General features: G+C 39.7%; 1 protein-coding gene across 1 annotated transcript in view; it reads left to right on the top strand.

Annotated features, from left to right (window-relative positions):
* Window positions 1-24,899, top strand: part of UBE2G1 (ubiquitin conjugating enzyme E2 G1) — a 65,836-nt gene extending 40,937 nt beyond the window's left edge. Inside the window, exons 2-6 of the mRNA XM_082246867.1 lie at window positions 6,557-6,659; window positions 7,909-8,006; window positions 11,139-11,317; window positions 16,791-16,913; window positions 24,401-24,899. Of these exons, the coding sequence (XP_082102993.1) occupies window positions 6,557-6,659; window positions 7,909-8,006; window positions 11,139-11,317; window positions 16,791-16,877 (467 nt within the window). The 3' untranslated portion in view covers window positions 16,878-16,913; window positions 24,401-24,899. The remainder of the gene's footprint in view (window positions 1-6,556; window positions 6,660-7,908; window positions 8,007-11,138; window positions 11,318-16,790; window positions 16,914-24,400) is intronic.
* Window positions 24,900-26,558: the final 1,659 nt, after the last annotated feature.

Genomic DNA, 26,558 nt, shown 5'->3' with positions numbered 1-26,558 from the left:
TGATTTGCAGTTTTAGTAAGGGGGTGCGTCATATAGCACCTCCGAGGCGATCCTCATTGCCTTCCGTGGGAATTGAATTTGGTGGTACCAGTTCTTCTTCTTCAAAAACCTCCTTTTGAGAACGTTAGGGAGATTCCCCTGCTTACAATATCTCAGAAGGTTCCTTTTTTGTGGCTATCACTTCTGCCCGCAGGGTGTCTGAATTGGCAGCTTTGTCTTACAGTTCACCTTATCTGGTGGTCCACAGAGATAGTGATCCTTCGACCTAATCAGCCGTTTCTTCCGAAGGTGGTTTCTGATTTCCATTTGAATGAAGACATTGTGCTGCCTTCCCTCTGTCCTAAGCCCAAGCTTCCCAAGGAAATTGCTTTGCATTCCTTGGATGTGGTTCGGGCAATTAGAGTTTACCTGGCGGCTACTGAATTTGTCAGGAAATCAGACTTTGTCCTTACTGAAGAACCTCAAAGGATTGGCTGCATCTGCTGCGACCATATTCAGATGGATCAGGCAGATGGTGGTTCAGGCTTATTCACTGAAGGGCCGGCCACTCGCGATCTCCCGCTGGAGAGGGAGAAAGGCAGACGGCTAATGTAAACAAATTGTCGCTCTTTTTTTGTTTATAGCTCAAAAAGTAAAACATGCACAGGTGATCAAATACCACCAAAAGAAAGCTCTGTGGGGAAGAAAAAGCTCTGTTTGTGGGGAAAAAAGGACGTCAATTTCATTTGGGTACATCGTTGTTTGACCACACAATTGTCCGTTAAAGTCACGCAGTGCCGAATCGCAAAATAGGCCCTGGTCTTTGAGCAGCCAAATCCTCCGGGGCTTAAGTGGTTAAAGTAACGCAGTGCTATATCGCAAAAAATTGCCTGGTCATTAAGGGGGTAAATCCTTCATGTCCAGAAGTGGTTAAGCTTAAAAAAATTAAATAAATAAATAATATATGTGTATGTATATGTGTGTATGTATGTATATGTGTGTGTGTATATATATATATATATATATATATATATATATATATATATATATATATATATATATATTGGAACCTTGGCTTACGAGTATCTTTGTTTACGAGCGTTTTGAAAGACGAGCAACATTTTTTTTAAAAAACTGTCTTGATATACGAGCAGTTTTATACTCTAAAAGCATGCCATCCCCTCTGTAAATGCACTCTCTCGCATACCATTATGTGTCCCAGTGCTTGTGCAGTGTATAAACATGCCGATTTATATTGTTTCAGAGTGTCCCTGCTAGGGCTGAAACAACTAATCGATTATGAAAATAGTTGTCAACTATTTTCGTAATCGGTCAGCCGATTAGTTGTCCTGCATACAGAATGCATTATTTGTTTACATATCAGAAAATACAGTGCAACGCATATACAGCTCAGTACATCATCCGTACATGTCAGTAGATGGCAGAGAACTTGTGAATGTGTGAGGAACAATGCCTCATGGGAAATGTAGTCCTGGGCAAGAGAAGGAACCAAGTGATTGTAAAGGCAGAGGGTTTTTTTTTTTTTTTACCTTGCTGTATACCTTGCTTACAATCACTTTAAGGGCTCTGTGCAGGGAAGATCAGCATCTGAACTTCCCTGATAGAGGCTGATAGACTAGAGGTGATATAAGGTATTACAATTACATTTAGAGTAAAAGTTTACTAGTATTGTGCATTATATTTAAAATTATTATATCCATGAAAAAAAGTCTCCGCTGTTAGTACTACTTTAATATATAAATGTTGTTTTCCCTCCTCCACTCTTCATATAGCTTCATGTTTGACTCCCAATTAAAATATCCTGCATATCCGACTTCTGGGCATATTTTTTTTATACGCATACACATGATGCAAGATATATTCACTGTTTCACAGTAAAAATTACATTACAGTAGCAATTACCTGCTGTTTTTTTTTTTTTACTATAAAGGGCTATTTTTTTTTTTTTTTTTTTTTAAACCCCATCATGACAGGGGAAAAAAAAAAGCATGCTGCTGCTACTAAATGTCTTATGCTGCCAATACATGTATTGGATTTTTGGACAAAAATATTTGCATCTTTATACAAAAATGATTTGTATATTTGTTAAATGGACGAGTGTTGTTTGAAAATTTCACTTGCATTTAACATTCAATTTTAAAATGAATATAACTTCTGAGCAAAAACCACATACACTATTTGAAGATTTGTTTGATCGAGAAGTTTGCCATTCTGCTCCTTCGAATTTCCCTGTCACAGTGGTTGACAACGAACACCAAATGGACCCCACTAATCGCTGTAAAATCGGATGAATGTTTATAAAAATGTAGTTTGTGTATGGCCAGCATAAGTGACAGCAGGCCCAGGGAGCTTGTATCAAGCTACATGCCTATTAATAAGGGAGTGTGTCATGAATATTCAATCTATACCAATCCGGTCTGAAAATTTGCAAAAAAGTAAAATTTTAAAAATGTTGGTCCTTTGAGTCTGATGTACCACATTTAAACCTCCAATAATACATATATCTGTCTCAGAATGGATTAAATATCCAACTATATAGCTGGATATTTATATTTACCACTGCATATAGATATTTAAAGAATATTAACTACATTATACACCAACCTTTTTTTTGTTGAGGTTTTTTATCCGATTTAGTCGATTAATCGAAAAAATAATCGGCCAACTAATCGATTATGAAAATAATCGTTAGTTGCAGCCCTAGTCCCTGCACTTACTGTATGTATGTGTCTCCTTGTTTCTCTGCCTCTCTCTCACATCGGCTCTGTGCTCTACCCGGTGGGAGGGGCCGATCACTCCTTCTGACGTCATCGGAGGAGGGGAGGAGGAAGCAGAGGGCTGCAGTGAAGTGAGTGAACAGCCAGACAAGCACTAATACAGTATAATCGGCATCTGTTATGTACAGCACGAACACAGGGACACATAATGTTTAACAAAGGAGATGGCATACTTATACTGTACAGTAATGTACTACTTTTATATATAACAGCATATCTTTATATTACTATAAATGCTTGTGGAACGAATCATCTGAGTTTCAATGCTTTCCTATGGGAAAACTTGCTTTGATATGCGAGTGTTTTGGATTACAAGCAAGCTGCTGGAACGAATTATACTTGTAAACCAAGGTTCCACTGTATATCACTGTATATGTATGTATGTATGTATATGTGTGTGTGTGTGTGTGTATATATATATAGTTTATGTATTTCAGTGTAAAAGCGACTGATCATTGATATGAATAGGCACACCCTTGTATGTTGAATTGTTTAGTTTTTTTGTTTTTTTTTATTAATGACTCTTGCTGTAAACAAGGCTTAGGCACCACTTGATAAATGATTAATGATCAGAAGTGCCCTATGCAGTAGGCACTGGGTGAGGAGAGCAGCTAGAAATGTTACTTGGTGCTTTGGAGGCAGTCCGCTCTCATCCGTTTCCCCCATAGAGAGCAGCGGAGCTCTGACACCTTCCTCTCTGCACACAGAGCAGAGACGGAGCTGTCATCCGCCTGCTCAGCTGGGATCGGCCAATCAATCCCCGCTGAGTAGAGAACAGTCCGCACCGCACCGCACATCGGACCGTGTGAAAGGATAGCTGTTCATGTATAGTGCTGTTAAATATGTTCATACACATGTCTTGTACTCGTGTCACTAGATGTGTATGACATACTAAAATTAGATACTGAATACTTTGGTATCCAATACTGCTAGGTATTGTACTTGTGATATAAATAGAAACCTGCCTTGGAAATGTGTCTTAATGCAAACCAAGGAGTATGTGACATGTAGAGTTTAATGCAGCTGTCGCCCCTTGCTCCTTTCTTGCAAGATGTGTGTAATTGCAATTTAGATCTAGTTACTGATAGTGTAGAGATTCGTTTACTGTGGCTTTAGGTCTTGATGAAAATGTGCAGCAGGCGTTGAGATACTGACTCCTGACAGAGTTAAATTTTGAACCTGCCCTACACAAGGTGGAAGCAGTGTGATTGATTGGTTTAATGTTTTGATGGATTACTTAGTTGTTACACATGGATTGTCATCAGCTCTATTTGCAAACAAAGGACACAACTGTTGACACTAAACTCTCATTTAACTACTTGAAGACCAGGCCCATTTCTGACACTTTGTTAATTTTTTCTTTTGCACTGTACCTTTTTTACATTTATTTTTTTTTTTTTATCACATCCGTTGTGATAGCAATAGGCACAAGTCCTTTTTCCTGAGACATCTGGGGTATATTGGACCCCCAGATCTCTCCCTGCCCTTAAAAGCTTTGAATCATACGATGATCCAATTGTTTTTTTTTTTTTTTCAAACCAGCAATGGTTTGTTTACTGGCTGTTTAGCTGCTAGGATTGCTTTTTACATGAAAGTGCTCCACCGGCCAAAAAAATAAAAATACTGGGATGATGTCTGCAGCAGATCAATCTTACTACGATCCTACTGTTTGGATTGTCCCCACTCAATCAAACCAGTGGCCAGGAGCGGTCTGAAAAGTATATACATCTTTCTTACACAGGTTAGTGAGAATAGGTGTTAGAGGGGAGGGGGAGCATTTTTAATAATAGCCTGGAATTCCACTTTAGAACATTTTTATATTCCAATTCAAATGTTTGTTACAAAATAGCTGGCTCCTTGCGCCTCCACTGCCCTGTTTGGTGCTAAAGGGGTCTAAATGAATGCAAGTTTATTTTATTTTTTACAGGATAAAGTAAATCAGGAAAATGTTGTATTATGGCCACTAGATGGAGCTGATGATCATATAAAGTAAATTTAATATGATGCTTGTCAATTCCTTTTAGTGTGCATAATGCACTATTTTTCTGAATCATCCTATTCTGTATGAATAAAAACATTTGACCTGGAAAGACCTAAAAACAATTGGTTTTGCCCCCTTTCTCACAGAACAAATATACATGCATTTTCACAGGACAAACAGCGATGCAATTTTTTTTTTTTCTCCTTGGTTCTTAGTGGGATATATACAGGTGAATCTCATAAAATTAGAATATCATCAAGTTCATTTATTTCAGGATTTCAATTCAAAAAGTGAAACTCCTATATTTTATATAGATGCATTACAAACAGTGATAGGTTTAAAGCATTTCAATCTTTTAATTTTGATGATTATGGTTTACAGCTAGTGAAAACCCAAAATTCAGTATCTCAGAAAATTAGATTACATAAGACCAATAAAAAAGGATTTTTATCACAGAAATGTTGGCTTACTGAAAAGTATGTCCATGTGCACTCAATACTTGGTCAGGGCTTCTTTTGCATGAATTACTGCATCAATGCGGCATGGAGGCAGACAGCATGCGGCACTGCTGAGGTGTTAGGGAAATCTTCCAATGGGAACACTAGTTCTGGTGACCTGGGGGGCCCGAAGGGATTCCTTTAATTTGTAGGGATTTTCTCTCTTTTCCTGTTTGACTTTGGGATAGGAAATGAAGGGAAATCTCCAAAATGGGACAGAGATGGCAAATAAAAAAACCTGACAGGTTATAACCCTTCCTTGCTTAATGCAAAATGAAAACAAGTTTTGCCTATAGTTCTAATTTATACTAGGTATTGGCACTTTTGGCAGTGTGGGCGGTGCCAAGTCCTGCTGGAAAATGAAATCAGCATCCATAAAGCAAGTCAGCAGAGAAGCTTGAAGTGCTCTAGAATTTCCTGGTAAAGGGCTGCGCTTACTTTTGGACTTGATAAAACAGTGCATTTAATTTGGAAATCAAGGTTCCAGAGTCTGGAGAAAGAGTGAAGAGGCACAAAATCCAAGTTTCATGAGGTCCAGTGTGAAGTTTCCATAATCCATGATGAGTTGGGGAGCCATGTCACTGGTGTTTCGTCCACCGTGTTTTATCAGCTGACAAAAGTCAGCGCTACCCTCTACCTGGAAATTCTATATTATAAATGACTATTACACTATATATATTCACATTTCATTGTAAAACAGTTCACAGAGAAAGGGGGAAAAAAAAGGATTATATATATATATATATATCTTTTTTTTTTTTTTTTTTTTCTCTGTGAACTGTTTTACAATGAAATATGAACACATTTTTGGATGTTTTGCAAATATGACTCTCTAAAGATCCTATTTGTTTGTGAATGGGGGTATTCTTGTATTAAAGCACCGCGTTTTCAAGAGTGACTTGTTGCTTTTATTTTCAGTGTTTTAAATGTTTTTTTTTTTTTTTCCGAATTTATTGGATTGGATCGAAATTTGTCTCGTTTAACAAGGACTGGATGATTTTCAATCCGTGTATGGGCAGGGAGGTTGCACGGAAGTCACGTTTACTGACTGTGATCCTACTATTGGATTGTCCCCACTCAATCAGTACAGCAGGTTATAGCTGGCAGCGCTGATCTGTGTATTCTGACAGTGAAGTCTCCCGCTTTCAGAATACAATAGTTTAACTTGGAGGAACCTGCTGTTTTAACGGTAAAAAGATCCATCTATCGGCTGCCTTAGCCATGGGTGCAAAATACGCCTAAGCAAAAAACGCAATGCAATGTTCAGTTACTAACCTCAATATTTTTATGTTTTTTTGCAGAACTAAATAAAAATCCAGTAGAGGGATTCTCAGCAGGCTTAATAGACGATAATGACCTATACAGATGGGAAGTGCTCATTATTGGCCCTCCAGATACCTTATAGTAAGTAAAACTGTTAAAAAATATTTTCTATCAGTATTTTATTCAGCGAAAAAGTCTCCGCCCCGAGTAACTGGAAATCTGGAACCTGCATTTGAGGTTTTCTTTAGACCTTTTGTGCACAAAAGTGTATTTGTAAATTGTAATGCAAATCAATGATGGTAAGGGGAGGGGCTAGAACCTCTGTTAGGATTTAATTGTTTGAGATTCCCACTCACTACTGTCCTGGTAACCATGTAGAATATCACTGTAATGGGGAGAAAACTGGCTACAAAAGCTCCTAAAAAATCCTAACCTTTCAGTGCTCTACTTTCTCTTCCTTTGCTTTTCCACACATCAATATATTCAAAATAATGAAGATCTGGTCTGCTTCCTCCCATGTAAACAGCTTAGAATATTATTCTACAGGAATTATATAGCGCCAACAGTTTGTACAGTGCCTTACAAAATAGAGGCAGGCAGTACAGTTCCAGTATGTTTCAATCAAGAGAAATCTGTATAACTCTGCGTATAAAATCCTTAATGTACATGTGTTAAAATAGAAATTTAAGGCAAAACATTGATTTGTGTGTGTGTATGTATATGTGTGTAATAAATATATATCCCTATCTCCCTTCTCGGCCTTTTGGCTAAGATCATGTGTGTGTGTGTGTGTGTATGTATGTATGTATGTATGTATGTATGTATGTATGTGTGTATATATATATATATATATATATATATATATATATATATATATATATATATATATATATATATATATATATATATATATATATATATATATATATATATATAATCATATTTTTCTTTTCTGTGATCACATACCCTCTTTCTCAGCTGCATAAGAGGCTTAGGGAGGTGGGTGTGAATATTACAGGGGGGCATGTTGGCAGGTGGCAGAGAAACAGCAGGACACTGATCTGCCCAGTGATTAACTGTGTATGGGGGCGTGTCAGCACAAGTCTTGGCCGTCGGAGTATGGGCACAAAGGAAGCAATACTAAGAGAACAGGATACTTTTTAACACAAGTACATGATACAACAGCTACATATCAGAAATTTGAAATGTTGGGTAACATGCACAGCAATCCATCAAAAGTAATAGTATCAAATTACTGGGTGACTTGCAAATCGGGGCTTTTTTGTTTTCTATCAGTTGGTAGCACAGTGTGATGCTATTGTCAAATCCTGTCAAAGTGTGTAAACAATCTGTTTTGTAAGAAGAACTTTTTTTTTTTTAACTTTTCCAGCGAAGGAGGGGTATTCAAGGCTCATCTTACTTTTCCAAGAGATTATCCCCTGAGGCCGCCAAAAATGAAATTTATTACAGAAATTTGGCATCCAAATGGTGAGTTTCTTTTATTCTTTGTGTGGGTCTCTAACTGGCCTGCCAGTTTTTAAAATATAACTCCAAAACTGAGTAGAGAAAGCAAATCCTCTCCTAGTCAGTGATACATGTTGCAAGGATTTTTTAGTAGGCATGGTTGCCTCTTCTTCTTCTTTTTTTTTTTTTTTATGAACCCGATTATATGGATTCCACTCCCTTTCTACTTCCTGAATGCATAGTAGGAGGGGCTTTTTCAGAAGTTTAGTTCCAAAAAAGTAACTAATTTCAGAAAAAAGTGGAGTTACCCTTTTAAGGTTCCAGTTGGGTTGCTCAAGGTTACAAGGTTTGTGTCCGTTTTACCACTAGCATAGGTCGATCTGGTAGAAGGGAGGATTAATCTAGATATGAACTAACATTGCCATATATGGCCAGGATATTCATTAGTGATGAGAGAGATTTCAGCATCACCTTTTTACTGTTGGATGTTTTAGCAGGTTGGCAAAAGTTGTAAAACATTAAGGGACATGGCTTTTTAGTTTGTACACGGACAAGCCAAATAAACAAGACCAGCCCGTTTAACCACACCCTTATTTGTAATGCCTCAGTTTTTTTCCTACTGTCCTAGGAGGTGGAGCACCTTTTCCTAGGCTCTGCTTAAGCTATTTAAAAGCTTTTGTGATGCCAGCTGTATGGAAGTGATTGGGAGTTAGGGAGCAGTCGCATCACTTTAACTTTCAAGCTGTGGGCTGGCTGGACAAAACCCACACTGTACCATCAGCTTGTGGTTAAAAGTTCACTCTTTGGGCATACGTAGTGCATCCAAAAAGCTAAAATTAAGTTTCTTGGTCAACCCCTTTGGGGGATATTCCTACTCCTTTTTGGAGCCATTCTTCCTCAATGCCTTGGGTTGACAGTCTAAAGCCCCGTAAACTTGGGCCAAATATCAGGCAAAATCTGCCTGTACAGTAGATACCGGCTGACGTTTGGCCGATGTGTACAGGTCCTTGTTTGACAGAAGCTGATCTCTCAGGCCGGCTCCTGTCACACGAACTTGCTGGAAAACGAATGGCTGCGAGCACTGACTAGCGTGTTCTGGCAGGGGCGAAGGTCCCCCTGACGGAACACAATAGCGCAGCGGGGCGATTGCTGTACTATTGCATCGTTGATACAGTGACCTCCTGATAAACTCCTCACTTACCGTGTGTACCAGGCATAAGGATTGGGCTTCTTGTCAACCTTAGACAGGCTGGGCTGTTTATGTCTGTTGGGTCAACCCTCAGTTGGACTGCTTTTGGATATTCCAAATTCCTAAAAAATGCAAAATACCTGTGTCCTTTAATGCAGTGGTCCGCAACTCCGGTCCTCAGGGCCCACTAACAGGCCAGATTTTAAGTATTACCTTGGGGAGATGCAGACTAGAGATCACTGAGCAGCAAATGATATCACCTGGGATGTATTTCAGTTATCTTGCAAACCTGGCCTGTTAGTGGGCCCTGTAGGCCAGGGTTGAGGACCGCTGCTTTAATGGATGACACAGAGAATGTAATTTTTTTTTTTTTGTGCACACTGTAAAATTACTACCTACTTTGAAGTGTCCATGGAGGGACACAGGTTTATTGGCCCTATACTGCTTGCTCATAAATTTCAGGCATGATGGTTTTGGGGGGGGGGGGGTTTATCGAGACTGGCTTTTATTTTTGGTTTTTAATATCAGAGTTGTAAACCACCTGTAGTCCGCAGCATGAAACACGAATGTCTAAGTATTACTAAATTCCTAGACTTCAAGAAAAATGTTGAGGAAAGCATAACCTGCCTATTTATGAAGCTAGAGAAACTTTCCTGGCTGCTCTAAAGGCTTTACCCGTATTATGAAGTTCCAAGTAATGGCTCCTCTCATTAAAACTACAGGATACCATCACACCCCTGCACCACAGATTTTGTTGCTTGCAGCAGAGCCTTGTACCCCAGAAATCAGTTGGTACTGATAAAATCACAGGTTGCGTGTCACTAACCTCTCTCGCCAGTCACTGTGCCTTTCACAGACAGATGCAGCAGCTGGGATGGTTTGTTAGGTGGCTAGAGCTTGGTGCGGGGGGGGGGGGGGGGGGATTCTGAGACAAGTTTTCCATGGTATCTGCCTCCTTTGTGATTGACAACAGAAAGTAGTGGGTAGATTCTGTATACCCTATTGGACGGAGTAGTGGCTATGCAATCCTGCCCAATGCCATACGCTGTCAAACCTAAAGCTGGAGGATTTGTCAGTGTGCCCTAGTTATTGAGGCATAACAGCCAATGACTAATCTATGGTCCATCAGCCGACATTTCTGCCTCTTTGTTTACAATCGGCTGGGGATATTCAAGCATTGTAGCTAATCAACGGCAATTTAAAAAAAAAAAAATCCATTTTAACTAGTTTGCTGTAGATCGGAAGAATACATGCCAGTAATATTTTTGCTGCTTTTACCTGAGGCAAATGCTCAAATTTAATGGCTTTAAAGAGTATCCAACGTAATTGGTCAGCTTTTTTTTTTTTGCTTTTTTTACACATCCTACATAGCTACATTGATGTATGTCAGATCCTCTGACGTCTAGGACACCCGCAGTAGCCTTTGATACCAGTTTTTTTTTTGCTGCAGAAACACTGATGTAGGGGAGGGAAAGACTGCCGGTGAACCGGATGTCAGAGGATTACAACGCTCTTGTAGTGTCGATTCTCTGCAAATTCATCCTATAGGACAACTCTAGTTGGTGAGGAGATGGAAAAGAATACTACTATAAAGTAGCCCCCCCTTTCTTTTCTGGTCTAAAATTATGCATGCCAACTTGGGTTTAGGAATTGAGGACACTTAAGGGTTGATTTACTAAAACTGGAGAGTAGAGAATCTGGTGCAGCTGTACAAAGAAACCTATCGGCTTCCATGTTTTTCCTCAAAGATTAATTGAACAAGGTAAAGTTAGAAGCTTATTGGCCTCCATGCACAGCTACACTTGTTTTGCACACTCCAGTTTTAGTAAATCAACCCCATAGTGTTAATCAGCTTTAAAAGTCAGATTTAAAACTGCACGTTTTCATACATTGTTTGAAAGTAAAGAATATTTTCTTTACCTTGGATATGTTTTTTTCCTTTCTTTTTTTTTTTTCTTTTTTTTTAGTTGATAAAAATGGTGATGTATGCATTTCCATTCTTCATGAGCCTGGTGAGGATAAGTATGGCTATGAAAAACCAGAAGAACGCTGGCTTCCTATTCATACGGTGGAAACTATTATGATCAGTGTAATTTCTATGCTAGCAGATCCCAATGGAGACTCCCCAGCCAACGTTGATGCAGCAGTATGTTTTCTATGTGTTTGTTTGTTTTTTGTTTTTAATCTAATTTCTTCCACAATGTATAGTCAAGATATTCTGGCATAGACAAGTTAAGCTTTAGCAAACACCCAAAACTGTTAGGTACCTTTGCATGCACTAAATATCCAAAGCTTTCTTTACTTGTATATAATTAAATACGTGCAAAGCGCAAATGTTCTGTTTTTTTGCAGATTTTTTATTTATTTTTTGGTATGCCAAACGTTTTTATTTATTAAACCTTTTGGCAATTATTGTAATGGAGACTTTAATTTTTCTTTTATAGCTTCTGATCAAAGTAGATTTCATTGAATAAATTGATTCACTGATTCAGCGATTAAACAGTTCTTGATTCTGATTTCCTGTATCGTATTCATCGTTGGGCTGTTTCATAGTGTCGCACCAGATGTTGTCTATGCTGTTAACAATATGATAGTTGACTTGTAAAGGGTTTTTAGGACCCTTTTTTGCCATTGTTCTTTAATGCAGTAACATAATTTTGACACAGTCAGGAAAATTACTTGAACTTTCTTGTTTCAGGTGTAGTTTCCTGGATCACTTTTCTACTGATTGGACAGCAGTGATGCCTGCTGTTCTGTTCTATCAGCAGGCTGGAGGGGGAAAGGTGACTGGAAGCAGGAGATTATTTCACCTGCCTGTACATATACAAAACTGCCTGATGGATCTGCAACTCCCTGAAAATGTTAACATGATCACATACAGAGGGGAAAATAATTATTTGATCCCCTGCAGATTTTGTAAGTTTGCCCGCTTACAAAGATAGGAAGGGTCTAGAATTTGTATCATAGGTGTGTCTAAAAGACAGAATATCAACCAAAACTCAGAAAAAAACATGACGCAAATGTTAAATTAAGTTACAGTTCAGTGAGTAAAATAAGTATTTGATCCCCTACCAACCACAAATAATTCTGGCTCCCACAGACTGGCTTACAGTATATGCTAATATGGTACATAGATTAGTCCTGTCAATTAAGAAGGTGATTCTAACGACAACTAGTTGTGTATAAAAGACACCTGTCCACAGAGTCTTTCTTCTATTCATACCTCACCATCATGGGCAAGACCAAAGAGCTGTCAAAGGACACCAGGGACAATATTGTAGATATGCACAAGTCTAGAATGAGCTACAAGACCATCAGCAAGAAGATTGGTGAGAAGGAGACACCTGTTGGAGTGATTTATTCAGTGGCGGCTTGTGCTCAAAATTTTTTTTGGGGGGGGGGGGCGCAAACAGAAAAATGTAATAGACATTGCTTTGCGGCAAAAAACGCTGTAAAAAATTTCGTGACTTTGAGGTCGCAAAAGTGTGAAAGGGACCTTCAGTAATTAAGGTATAGTGTGCCCCCTTTCAATGCAGAGAGACCGGCGTGCCCCCTTTCAATGCAGAGAGACCGGCGTGCCCCCTTTCAATGCAGAGAGACCGGCGTGCCCCCTTCTAAGCAGTGACCAGCGTACATGCCCCCTTCAATGCAGCGTGCCCCCCCCCCCGAGACCAGTGCACTCACCTGGAGCAGCTGCGGCAACGCCTTCTCAGTGTCCCGGCGGCGGGTTCTCTTCAATCCCCCCGGCGTCTCCACGGGTCCTCCCACTCCCGCCTCCTCGGCCAATGGCATAGGGTTTGCCTTGCGGCCAATCAGGAAGAGCCTATCGGACCCGCTCCCTGATTGGCCAGGAGGAGGATCCGTGTGACAAATTTTCATTCGCTATTGTCACACAATGGGTGGGCTCGGGACGCACTGCTCTGCGCCCCGGGTCCACCCTTTGCATCGCCCTATTAGAGCCACTGGCTCTAATCAGGTGATGCCAAAAAAAAAAAAGCCCCATTGAACTTCATGCGTCCGGCGCCCCTGCATGCAGATTAGGGTGCCGGACGCATGGATAGCGGGGGCGGCGCCCCTGCGCCCCCAACGCACCGGCCGCCACTGGATTTATTCCCAAATGGAAGAAATACAAAATAACCATCAGTTGCCCTCGGTCTGGAGCTCCATGCAAGATTTCGCCTTATGGGGTAAGGATGGTAATGAAAAATGAAGAATCCGCCCAAATCGAAAAAAAAGGAGGAGCTTGTGAATTTTCTCAAGGCATTCGAGACCAGTCACCAAACAAACCATTGGTAACAGAATACACCACCATGGATTAAAAATCCTGCAGTACCCGCAGGGTTACCCTCAAGAAGGCACATGTACAGGCCCATCTGAAGGTTGCCAGTGAACATCTAAATGATTCAGAGAAGGATTGAGAGAGAGTGCTGAGGTCCAATGAGACCAAAATTGATTTTTTTGGCATTCGACTCGCTGTGTTTTTGGAGAAGAAAAGGGCTGACTATGACCTAGAGCTGCACGATCCTTTGTATGATAATTGCAATCTCTATTCTCAATCCCCAATTTTCACTATTCTTAGTGCAGTGGGTTAAGCGTTGTCTGGGTATGACACCCAGCCAGACATCCCAAAGTCTCCCGCATGCGGGCTGCAGCTCCGGCTTCGTTCTGTCACAGGCGGAGTATATATATATATATATATATATATATATATATATATATATATATATATATATAATGTGTGTGTGTGTGTGTGTGTGTGTATATATATATAATGTATATGTGTGTGTGTGTGTATATATATATATATATATATATATATATATATATATATATATATATATATATAAAAATATTTTGAGAATCATGATCTTCATTCCAAGCAAAAAAATTGTGATTTTGATTTTTGCTAGAATCGTGCAGCTCTACTATGACCCTAAGAACACTATCCCTACAGTCAAGCACAAAGGTGGAAATATGATGCTCTGGGGCTTTTTCTCTGCTAAAGGTACAAGCCGACTTTGCTGCATTGAGGGACCAAAAGTCCGGGCCATGTATTGTAAAATCCTGGCTGAGAATCTTCTTCCCTCAGCCAGAACACTGACGATGGGTCGTGGATGGGTTTTCCAGCATGAAAATGAGCCAAAATATACCACCAAGGCAACAAGAGCGGCTCAAGAAGATGCACATTAAGGTCATGGAGTGGCCTAGTCAGTCTCCAGACCTTATTCTTGTAGAAAATTTATGGAGGGAGCTGAAACTTCAAGTTGCCAAGCCGACAGCCAAGAAACCTTTAGGATTTAGAGAAGATCTGTAAAAAGTGGACCAAAATCCCTCCTGAGATGTGTGCAAACATGGTAACCAACTACAAGAAACGTCTTACCGCTGTGCTTGCTAACAATTGTTTCTACACCAAGTACTAAAGCCCCGTACACACGTACCGATCGTCGGCCGAACGATTGGCCGTCTTTTGTCCAGGGCTGTCCTGTCTGTTGAAAACTGCAAAAGACTGCACACGAATTTTGTCGGCCAACAACAGCCGACTGCAGAAGTGATGTCATGTGATGGTTAACTTTCCGTGTGTTTTTTCTTTTCTGAGCATGCCCAGTCTTGCAAATCTGCTGATTGTCGGCCGAATTCTGTACTGACTGGCGAACAATCGGCCGTTCTGGTGTTGGCCAACAAAAATTTTAATGCCTACACGACAGATTCTTTTCGGCCAAAAGTGCGCTGTCGGAAGCATCATACTAACAAGCCTACAATCGGCCGAATATTTACGGCCGACAATCGGTACGTGTGTACGGGGCATTAGGCATGTTTTGCTTGGAGATCAAATACTTATTTTACTCCCCGATCTGCAACTCAATTTATAACGTTTTGTATCATGTTTTTTTCTGGATTATTGGTGTATATTCTGCCTCTGTCATTTTAAAATACACTATATAGCCAAAGATGCCTGACCATAGCATCTATATCCGCTTGTCCGACATCCAATTAACAAAACCATTAGCGCTAAAGCTAAACTCTAGGCATATATAAGGCCCAAATGTATTCAATTCTTTATATTTTAAGACCTCTTCCCACTTTTCTGTGCCTTGCTATAGGTTATCTCCTGCATATTAAGGCAGCTAATTATTTTAAATGGAAAGCCAAACATCTTGGCATCCCTTAAACTGGACCTGACCCCCTTTTTTTTTTTTTGTTGGCAATCCAGTGCATCAGAACACATGGCAGTAGGTAAGCAGAACGTGTGCATGCTGCAGTACTTTGGCTTGTAATGTAGGCTTTAGCAAAACGCAAGGGTGTGAAGCAAATCTAAAAGATCTTTATCTGTAATTTACGTCTCTGTGCAATTGCAGGAGGCCCCTGATGGCCTGCACTCAGAGGAAGCGGTTTTGAATGATGCTTGGCATTATTCAGCCATGGAAATTGACATTCAGTGGAGAAGTACTGGGGACGAGAACGGGGAAAGCATCTTTTGACTAAAGATGGCTTTGCAGCCAAAAAAAAAAATTTTTCACTGAAGTTTTGCCTTCGCATAGTGTTGGGCCCTGCTTTGGAACCCCAAAAGGGTCTTCCTCCAGCTGGTACCACCTAGTTGGAAGTTCCCAATTGTCCTAAATGTCTTAGCATTAAACAGTACCCTTTGCTGTAACACCTGACCTCAATTTTTGAGGAGTTGCCACATACTTTTGTTTTTACATATGGGGTATTTATTTCTAAAATGGGCCCTTAAGTGAATGTGAAATATTTCAAATGTTAAATGTATACCATAACGCTTTGGTTCAAGCAAAGCATTATTTGGTTGATTTTGTGATTTCAAATCTACCTCACAGCGTAATATTACAAATGATTTCACTTGCATTGCCTTTACTTGCCTTTTTATTTTAAGGGTACAGGTGACTAAAAGACCATAGTTGCCATACACACAAGCCCGCAGGGTGAACAAAAAAATAATTTAATAGATTTTTCTCTATCCGTGCTATTATTTGCAGATAGACAAATATTCTGCTGTGGCTATTGCATGTTGATAGCTAGCCCACTGAAATACTGGAACAGCAGTTGTCTCTGATTTGATGCAACCACTTTTTGACTGACCATTTTCTGTCCAGCTCATTCAAATTATTTTCAATCGAAGAATGGCAGGAAGGAGGGGGGTTAACCAGCTTTTCATACACTGAACGGATTTCAGCCGAGTCCTGAAAAACCTTAACTGCCATGTCTCCAAAATACCAGGTTGCACCATCAAGTTGAAATTTGCTAAAATGTTTATCCACTTCAAAACTGGGACAACTCTGACATTTTTCACATAGTAAAATCTGCTTTTTTAATCTGAAGATTTTTAGGAAAAAAAAAATACTTTTTTTTTTATAAACTTTTTAGTGTACACAAACGCAATGTATTACCCAAATTTTGGTGCAATATAAAAAGTAACACCAAATAGATACCCAACGTGTCATGCCAAGGTTTTTATTACCATCAAGGAATAAGCATACACAAAACTACATCTGTGTGTTTAAGTCCTGTAATAATAAAAAAAATCTTAACTTTTGTTTATTTCATTTTCTTTTACCATAAGCCAAAAAAACGCAAGCATATATGGATTGTTTTTGTCTTTATAGAAAGAGTGGAGAGAAGACCGTAATGGAGAATTTAAAAGGAAAGTTGCACGCTGTGTAAGAAAAAGCCAAGAGACTGCTTTTGAGTGACAATAAAGCAGCAGCTAGTAGCTTCACAATTTCAGGGTAAATTGGTAATCTTTCTACCTCCCCCATTCTTTCAATTTTTGCATGTATTTCTACTGTTAGTAAGATTGCACATGTAGACCAGTTTCAAGATTTCTGACGACCTCTTCATATCCATATCCCTTTCCATCTAAAAGGAATCAAAGTGGTAAGAGAAATATACAGAAGCCAGCTTTGTGGACCTCCTTGTGAAAATGTTAGTTGCCCATCAACCTCTGGCTTGCATGCTTAGAAAATTACCTGGAATAAGTTAAACAAGCATGCAGATCAGGAAAGTCTGTTGGATCAGTACTCTCAATCTGTGTACTTGTTTTCTGTGTAGTGTCTTAGAATACACTGAAGCCATGCTATCATCATGATAGCTGGAGACAAGAATTTTCAGAAGTTGTAAGCGTGTCTGCTTCCTCAGTAAAGCTTTTACTCACTTTTGTTTTTTTCCTAAATTCCATCTCCCCTATGAAGCAATAATGTATGTATTTTGCAAAAATAAAACCACTTTCCATTAATTCTACACTGGCTTGCCTAACTCTCTTCATAGTTAAACACACTCCTTGATTACTTCTGCCTTACTTCCTGGTCAGACTTTAGGTTGTGACAAAGGAAGGAGTTTACCAGCTGAGGGTGGATGATGCAAGGTGTGTTGTAATGAGATCAGCTGGTCAACTCCTTCCTGTGTCATGACCTAAAGTCTGGCCAGGAAGTAAGGCAGAAGTAATCGAGCAGTGTGTTTAAACAGCTATGAAGAGAGGGAGGTAAGCATCTGTAGAGTTAATGGAAAGCTTTTTTACTTTTGCAAAATAAGTCCAAATAATGCTATACTGGTACATAGTGGAGCTGTAATTTAGGGGGAAAAAAAGTGAACATCGCCTTTAATGCTTAACTAGGGTCCCATAAGCAAGAGTGTAAAAACAGGGTATAATAGTGCTTATACCTGCTGAATGCTATGTATTGTCACTATTGTGTAGTGTATCGAGCCAACAAAATCATTAAACTCAAGTGGTCAGAAAAGCATTTGCTTTTGATGCATCATGCTAAATTTAATTCTGGCTCCTGTGTCTTTCAGCATTGATGCAGCTGCCCTTGTTTGTTTTTGTGCTTCTATAAAAAGCACTTGTTCTCAAGAGTGAGAGGTGAGGTGGAAACAAATACAGATGTAAGGTGTTCCAGGTGTGTGCATTCTAAAGGTCTTGAGCATGCCATCACATTAATATAGTCCTCAAAATATTTTCTTCTGTTCTAAAAATGTGCTGCTTGTTGAAATGTTATTTTAGATACATGCTTAAAGTATACCTAAAGCTGAGTTTTCCATTGTTGGACCTAGCCAACACAGTTGCACTCTTGTTTTTAGATTTCCTGATGACGTCTCTTGCCTTTTTGACAAACTAAACTAATTTTATGCTTTCCAAACTAGTGGGTGTGTATGTGTAGGTTTGGTTTTTGGTTTTTTTCTGGCTTGATACACAGTCTACGAAGGAGCAAAATGTAAAGCAAACGTTGACATATTTAAAAACTGGATTTTGTCTTACCGTAAAATCCTTTTCTCTGATGTTCATTGACAGACACGGCTCCATATCATCATCTTTGATCCGTGGATTATGCTGCTCGTCCTAGGAGTAGGACACTAGGCGGAAAAAGGGTTAACAAAAGTTAACAAAGCCTAACTACGCCTATGGGGCAGTCCCAGGAGGTATACTCCCACCTTCTTGCTCTAGGATCTCTGTTTTGAAACAAGCAGTGTCAGAAGAATTGTGTGTAATAGTAAATATCACCCTGCTCAAGGATATGCGCTGTGAGTAATTTTTACTATTACACACAATTTCCAGTTCCACCCTGAGGGGTCATCCACAACAGCAATCCCATTTGCTACATTCTTAATAGTAATTGGCGCGAGTGTTTCCCCACACATACAGTGTCAGAAGAATACATAACCCAACTCCACAGAAGGGTGGGTGCTGTGTCCATCAATGAACATCAGAGAAAAGGATTTTATGGTAAGACAAAAATCCAGTTTTCTCTTTCGTTCATTGACCAACACAGCTCCATATCTTCTGTGACCTGCGGGACATCCCAAAGCAGTATCAACATGAGATGTGGGAAGAATACAGCAATAAATATACTTTCAAAGGCTAAACATAGCCAACCAGGTAAAACAGGGGCTCAACCAGGAACAACTGGAGCTCACCTGACAAAGTACACCCTCAAAGAGGACTAATCCTCTCCAACAGTGGCCTGCAAACCCTTGCAGCCAAAAGGAGGCATCACATTTTGTGAAAATGTGCATGGGCGACCAGGTGGCTGCCTTGCAAACCTGCACCACTGACGCCTGATGACGGAAGTCCCAAGAGACACTAAGCTCCCATGTAAAATGCACCATAAGACGGAAAGGAGGATCTGACCTTTAATGGAATAGGCCTGCACTACCGCCTGCCTATCCATCTGGAATTGATCACAGCAGACGCGGCCAGCCCTTTACAGTCTTCATCCGTAAGGACAAATAGGGAATCTGAGATCCGGAATGACTCAGTCGTCGCCAGTTACACCCTGATTGCCCGAGCCACAGCCAAAGAATGTAAGGCAAGCTCTTTAGGGTGCTTAGGCTTTTATGTAAATGCAAACCAGAAATGGCTTTAGGAAGGAGTGACTGGCAGAGCCGAAGCACCACTTTATCTCCATTTAAAAGGAAAAAATTATAGGACCAGAGATCCCAGCAGGGAGCTAGGTCCTTATCCTGACTAGGCAAAAAAAAAAACTGAGCTCATAGAGCAGGGAGGTGGGAGTATACCTCCTGGGACTGCCCCATAGGCGTAGTTAAGCTTTGTTAACTTTTGTTAGGCCTTTTTCCGCCTAGTGTCCTACTCTTAGGAAGAGCAGCATAACCCACAGGTCCTGGGGGGGGGTTGTTTTTTCTCAGATGCCTAGTATAATAGTAAAGTGTGCCAACATCCCTTTTGAACGGTTTGGAGATTTTGTTGGTTCCTCAAGCCAACAGAGAAAAGATAGGACTTTTAAGGCAGTGGAGAAGAAAATAAAAAGTATAATGCGATTTTCATATAAAATATATTTTTTGGGTTGTGTTAACATTGATCATAAAAAGTGCTTCATTTGGGCAAGTGGCCCAAGAGTGAGTAGTGATAAAGTGTAGAAGTGACGTGTGAGATTGGTGACTTTAAAGGATGCTCTGTTATCCATGCGATTTCTGGATTCTACATGAGACATCCCAGTCCTACGCGTTTCGGCTCTTGCCTTTTTCATGGATATCACCATATAATTGTATTTTTTGCAGATATGCTAGAATCAGGATTTATAGGGTACCTTCATTACACTTTTCTCCTATGCAGTAGCAAGAATCCTTTTAAAGGGACTCCATAAGCGTCTCCTTTAGCTGGCGGTTAGTGGAAACAGTTCATTTGTCCTATTTCTGTGGTATTCTTAGCCAATATGGTGGCTAGTGGTTCTCCTTAAGTCTGGATCGTTTTTGTTTTGCGTTTTTTTTCTTTTTCTCAGGCCAATCTAGGTTAAACAAGATTTGTTGAGTGTTGATCTCAGCGGATCAACACTCAACAAATCTTGTTTAACCTAGATTGGCCTGAGAAAAAGAAAAAAACGCAAAACAAAAACGATCCAGATTTAAGGAGAACCACTAGCCACCAGATGGGCTAAGAATACCACATAAATAGGACACAGGAACTGTTTCCACTAACCGCCAGCTAAAGGAGACGCTTATGGAGTCCCTTTAAAGGATTCTTGCTGCTGCATAGGAGAAAAGTGTAATGAAGGTACCCTATAAATCCTGATTCTAGCATATCTGCAAAAAATACAATTATTGGTGATATCCATGAAAAAGGCAAGAGCCGAAACGCGTAGGACTGGGATGTCTCATGTAGAATCCAGACATCGCATGGATAACAGAGCATCCTTTAAAGTCACCAATCTCACACATGTCACTTCTTCTACTCTTTATAACTACTCACTCTTGGGCCACTTGCCCAAATGGAGCACTTTTTATGATCAATGTTAGCACGAACAAATATATTTTATATAAAAATCGCATATGAAAATCGCGTTATACTTTTTATTTTCTTCTCCACTGCCTTAAAAGTCCCATCTTTTCTCTGTTGGCTTGAGGAACCAACAAAATCTCCAAACCATAACCCACAGGTCAAAGAAGATATGGAGCTGTCTGTCAATGAACAAAAGAAAAAAGCTTTTTAACTGTAGAATGCTAACCTTTTTTAATAAGGAACCTGCCTTGTTTCACTGTAGGCCAGGTACTGAGATACATATTGTCAAGGGTGTTTCTGCATGAAAGAGGCAGCAGTGATTAAATGGGATTTCTCTTGAATGCTGCATTTATACATTGGAAAATTTTGAGAAATCCTCAAGTGATGGTGATTAGCCTCTCAGACTGTTATCGCCAGAACAAGTGTCCACATTGGAATTTCCCTGTTTTTGTTCTGGTGACGGGTCCAAATACTATAATAAAAATCTGACTGGGGTTCTAATTTGTTTCTATTCTGTATTCAAAACTAAAAAATGTACAACATAGTTCTTAATAGGGGTGTTAGCTCAATTCTCGTCAGGAGGAATCCCCGATGATGTACAGCCCGTCAGTTGCTAACCCCCCAATAGATAGTGAATTCACTCTCGTCCGGCCGGGAGTTATGACGACACATAGCACTCAAACTTAGTGCAGTCACAACTGATTTTATTGCACGTGTAGCTCATATTTAAGGCATGTTTAAGCGGGAAAAAAACTGGTTTACAATTCATCAGTCAAATTAACAATAGCACATCTCAGACAGGATAGTACATGAAAGGGCCTTTTGCTTTCGCCATGCATCTGTGTCAATATGAGGTGTTTTGTTGTAGTCGGACCGTCTGTGTTCAGCTTGTCTGTGTTAATGTAAGCAATTTTCAATTGTTTATGGGTGGCGTCAGCAATCTTTATGCAACATGTCTTGTAATCTAAATGCTAAGCCTTAACTCGTTAAGTGTCTGAATGAATGAATGGAAAAGTGTTGAACATGTCAATGTCTTTTCATCTATATGCAAAATACAGCTGTCTGCTGTCCAGGGTGTTATGAATGAGTGCTAGTCTGGCTTGTTAAATCTGTAATTGCAGGGGGCCACCTTCCATCGTAGAATGAGCCCTAACAAAATGTAATATGAAATATAATTTCTGTAAGGCACGTTGATACACTCTTTCAAGGGGTGCTGATTTGTCAGCTTTAACAGGTGGCAGGCTTTCAACAAGCTTCCAGTAGTGCTAAGCTTACTGAACCAGCTAGCTGCACTACAATGAAGATCTGTGTTTAATCTCCAAGATGGAGCCAAGAGGTGCTTGAAGGTTGCTAATGGATTTGCCAAATATTCTTTGTAAAAGCATTCTGTCCACAATGCCCCTTTGCCAGCTGATGTGTCTTTTTGCACTACTGTTTGCCCCTCCACCCTCCCCAAAATCGCCTTCATAATACAGTGCAGCTCCCCCTTATAACCTTTCCTTGCCACATTAATGTCCCAAACACTTAGGCTCCGTTCACATTATAGCGTATGGATCACGGGCAGAACCGCCGCGGTTCCGCCCGTGATCGGGAGATTATTGCAAATCACGGGACGCCTGTGCGTTGCCCGTTGATTTGCAATAGACCCCCAAACGCTGAGCGATGTTGCCGCGATTTCCGCCTGCCGAATCGCGGTAACATCGCGCAAAAAAAAATCGCGGGACGCAATACGACCAAAAAAGTACAAGAGCTTCTTTGGATCGTATTGCGTCCCGCGATTTTTTTTTTTTTGCGCGATGTTACCGCGACATTACTGAGCAACATCGCTCAGCGTTTGGGGGTCTATTGCAAATCAACGGACAACGCCCAGGCGTCCCGCGATTTGCAATAATCTCCCGATCGCAGGCGGAACCGCGGCGGTTCTGCCCGTGATCCATACGCTATAATGTGAACGGAGCCTAAAGTTAAAAAAATGACAGGCAGCTTGTCAAGCTGTTGACCTTTTTTTTTTTTTTTTTTTTTTTTTTTAAGCTATAGGTCCTCCAGCTGTTGCGGAACTAAAAGTCCCATGAGGCATAGCAAGACTCTGACAGCCACAATCATGACACCCAGAGGCAGAAGCATGATGGTACTTGTACTTTTGCAACAGCTGGAGGGCCAAAGTTTTCATATCTCTGCTATAGGCATTCAGGGCTACGTTTGTGTTGGGAACAAGATACGGGAGTAAGAATTTGGGACCTAAAGCAATGGGTATTTTGGCTTATCAATCATAATTAATTGGCAGATGCATTTGACCTCCTTTTTGACCTGTTTTTGACTTCTAGAGGGTTTTACATTGCCATAGACTTGCATAGGAATGAAAAAACCTGATGGGAACAATAGCCCAATAACACAGGCATTAAACGTAGCTGTGCTGTTTCAGACTGTACACATAGCAAAAATCATCAGGCGACTGCATTTTAGGTAAGCATTTTGAATTCTGAGTATGCAGTACTGGGGGAAGACAAAACTCCCAAACCCCCAGGTGAAATAAATGTCACTACACGGCTCCATTAAAATGTAAAAATTTCAGTTTAGTGTTGATAAAGTAGTAGATTACTATTTTAATTTTGCACGCCGGCTATTTATTAAACGCATGCTTGGAAACGCTTATTGTATTTTCTACAGGCACTAGAAGGCTTGAATATTTTACGATTTCATAGCATAGTTCTATTTATGTATGCAGGTCTTTTTTTTTTTTTTTATATATATCCCTGATTCCTGGCTGTGAAAGTTACCCATTCCTGAGCCCTGCGCTTTGTATGTGGCTATGATGATTGAGGGGGACACATCACAAAGGATGGGGTGCAACTAGGTATCTTTGTCCTAGGTACTGGATAACCTTGCCCTGGCACTGGATACAATCACGCTACCTGAAGAGTGTTCTAAATGGAGCTTAAACAGAATTTGGGTACTGAATACCTTTTTTTGTTTTCAGCATCTATGCAGACCCTAACCTATAGTATATTCTTCAGTTTGTCAATCCATCATTGCCTGGAGCCCTCCCAAATCTATTCAATTGTCCATGGATAGGAGTGTAGCTATTGCCACAGTAAAGACTACCTAAATATTGACCATGGAAACCATTTGGGGGTCATACAAAACGCCCCCTTTCCAGATTTCTCCAGCACCATGTACTGTATATAAACCCTGATGAAGGGGGGCTTTTTTGTAATCCCAGAAACACATTGGACTCTGTTAAAGAAACTTTTGTTGTGACTAAAGGTATTTCATGGCAGTTTATGCTTCTTGGTATGTGCTTACCCATAATGCACGATTATGAGATTTTTGATTTTTAACAGCCTTAATTGCATTGTAACACTTTATTCAAACTCTGTTGAAGTTTTACTTTTTTCTGTAAATCGTACATTACAATATAACTTGAATAGACAATATGTTGTCTACTGATATACTGCAAACATTTCATAATCTGTTTTTGTTTTTAAGGTCTTCATTAGAGAAACAAGGCACTGTTTTTCCTGCACTCTACCCACCTTTTGCTGGACTTTTTGTTGTAATAGGTTGGCAAACGCTGGCTGGCACCGGGGTTGCAATAAAACATGCCAGTTATCAATGCTGACAAGAGCCTAACAAGTGCCAACTTAAAGGTGATTTTCGCATTTCAAAATCGAAAGAACTGCTTTAAACTTCAGGAAGAATTGTACAGACCTGTACATAGCACAACATGATCCGGATAATATATATACTGTTCATGTACATCAATAAATACACATTGTACCAAATAATGCTTTCTTGATAGGGTATGAGTTATGTAAAGTTCTCTGAGAATGCATATAGAACAGAAAATATGAAGGAAAAGAGAGCATTTGTAGTTGGCATTTCCCAGATCATCTGTTCAGCTTGATCTCCTGGTGATCTTTTTTTTTTTCCCTCCTCTACCTGTTATGTTAAAGGCATGCAAGATGTGTCTGGTGGCTTACAAAGCTATCTAGGTTCTACCTTCTCATCTGGCAAGTGCTCAGTGAGGTCTTAGGATGCATATTTCTGTCTGCCCTTAAAATGAAACCTGTCTTCTCTATGCAGAAACAGCCACTTATGATGGTAATGAATAAATAATTTTAATTCCATGCAGCAGGATTTTAGAATTTGTTTTTTTTTTTTTTTTTTTTTTCTTTTTTTAAATATTTCAGTTTACTGCAGCTAATCATGTAATGGCTCAGTATGCAATGTCCCTTTATCATTTTCTTATTTTGCCTAGAATTCCACCATTAGACGTGGTCACTGCAGGAATTTGGTTACCTTTTTTTAAAAAAATGATGGAATATTTTACCCCTAAAAGGGAATAAGCTCTGGTAATTAAACTCCTGAAGTGCCTTTTATGTATCACGACTTTCCAAATCTATAGTGTAAATTGTTCATTTGAATCACATGCAAAACCGTTTTCTAAGAGTTGAGCTAAATGTATACTTAGCCTGGCTGTAGCAGATCACCAGTGAGCCCCTAAAACCCTGCTGCTTTTATTGAGGCAACCAAGTGACTATTAGTGATTGCATTTCTTGTACAACCCCTTCTCTTTGGCTGCCTGGTTTGAACTTGAAAGAAGGAAAGCATGCATATGTGTAGGTTTATCAGTGTATCTTCAGGGTTTGACACAATGTTGTATTTTTTTTTTTTTTTTCTTGTCCCAATTTATGTTGGCTTTTTTTTTTTTTTTTTTTTGCTTCCACCCCCCCCCCCTCCTCTTTTAACACTTCATTGCATTTTCTTTTCTCTTCTTCTTTTTTTTTTTTTCATGACTCATCTTCTGTTAATGTTTTTATTCTCCTCCAGCCGTTTTTTGCTTCACCCAATGTACAAAGAGATAAAATGTGATGTATATTTTCATGTAATTTGATTTTGGAATTCTGTCACCTTCTGTAGTGCATTCTTCCAAAATATAATTTTTTTCCAATAAGCTATTGTGATTGATTTATTTGTAAGTCTTAGTCATTGTGGGGAGTTCAATAAATTGTTGCTCAATTATAAATTCTTTGCTGAAAAAAAATATTTAAATAGTCCAACAGTTTAGGTTGAAATCTCCACACAATTAAATAGGAGTCAAGCATTTTCCTGCCTCCTGTTCAGACCTTTTAAAGTGAATCTTTGACCAGACTATGGACATTAAAGCATTTACATATTCTTACCAACAGTTAGAGGTTTAGCCCTTCTATTGGCACTGACCTAGATACTATGTCGGTGACTGCGTGGGTTTTTACACTCCTTTCCAGTGGCTGCAGTGAGTGGGAGTGTGTAAATCTGATACGTTGGCTGTCAGATGGAAGAGATGCTGCAAGAGTGCTTCCACACACCAACCTAACTGTTGGTTCCCCCCTTCCTGTTTTTGTGGCAAAATGATGGGGAAAAATGTTTAGTTTAAAAAAAAAAAAGTTAACCCAAGCACTTGAGCCCACTCCACATATGCTCCTGTTTATAGGTAAACGCATCGGTCGGGGGTGCCTAAAAACAAACACAGATTGCACTCTTTTAGAATGATCATTTTAGGCCTAAAGATTGCTTCAAACCCTGGAGAATAAAATAGTGGTAGCTCCGTTTTTTTTTTTTTTTTTTTTTCTGTCCTATATATATGCACAATAGTCTATCAAAT

This window comes from Pelophylax lessonae (genome assembly GCF_965119305.1).
Source record: "Pelophylax lessonae genome assembly, chromosome: 2".
NCBI lineage: Eukaryota > Metazoa > Chordata > Amphibia > Anura > Ranidae > Pelophylax > Pelophylax lessonae.
The sequence above is the reverse complement of the archived record's forward strand: the minus strand, read 5'-3'. Positions and strand labels throughout refer to the sequence as shown.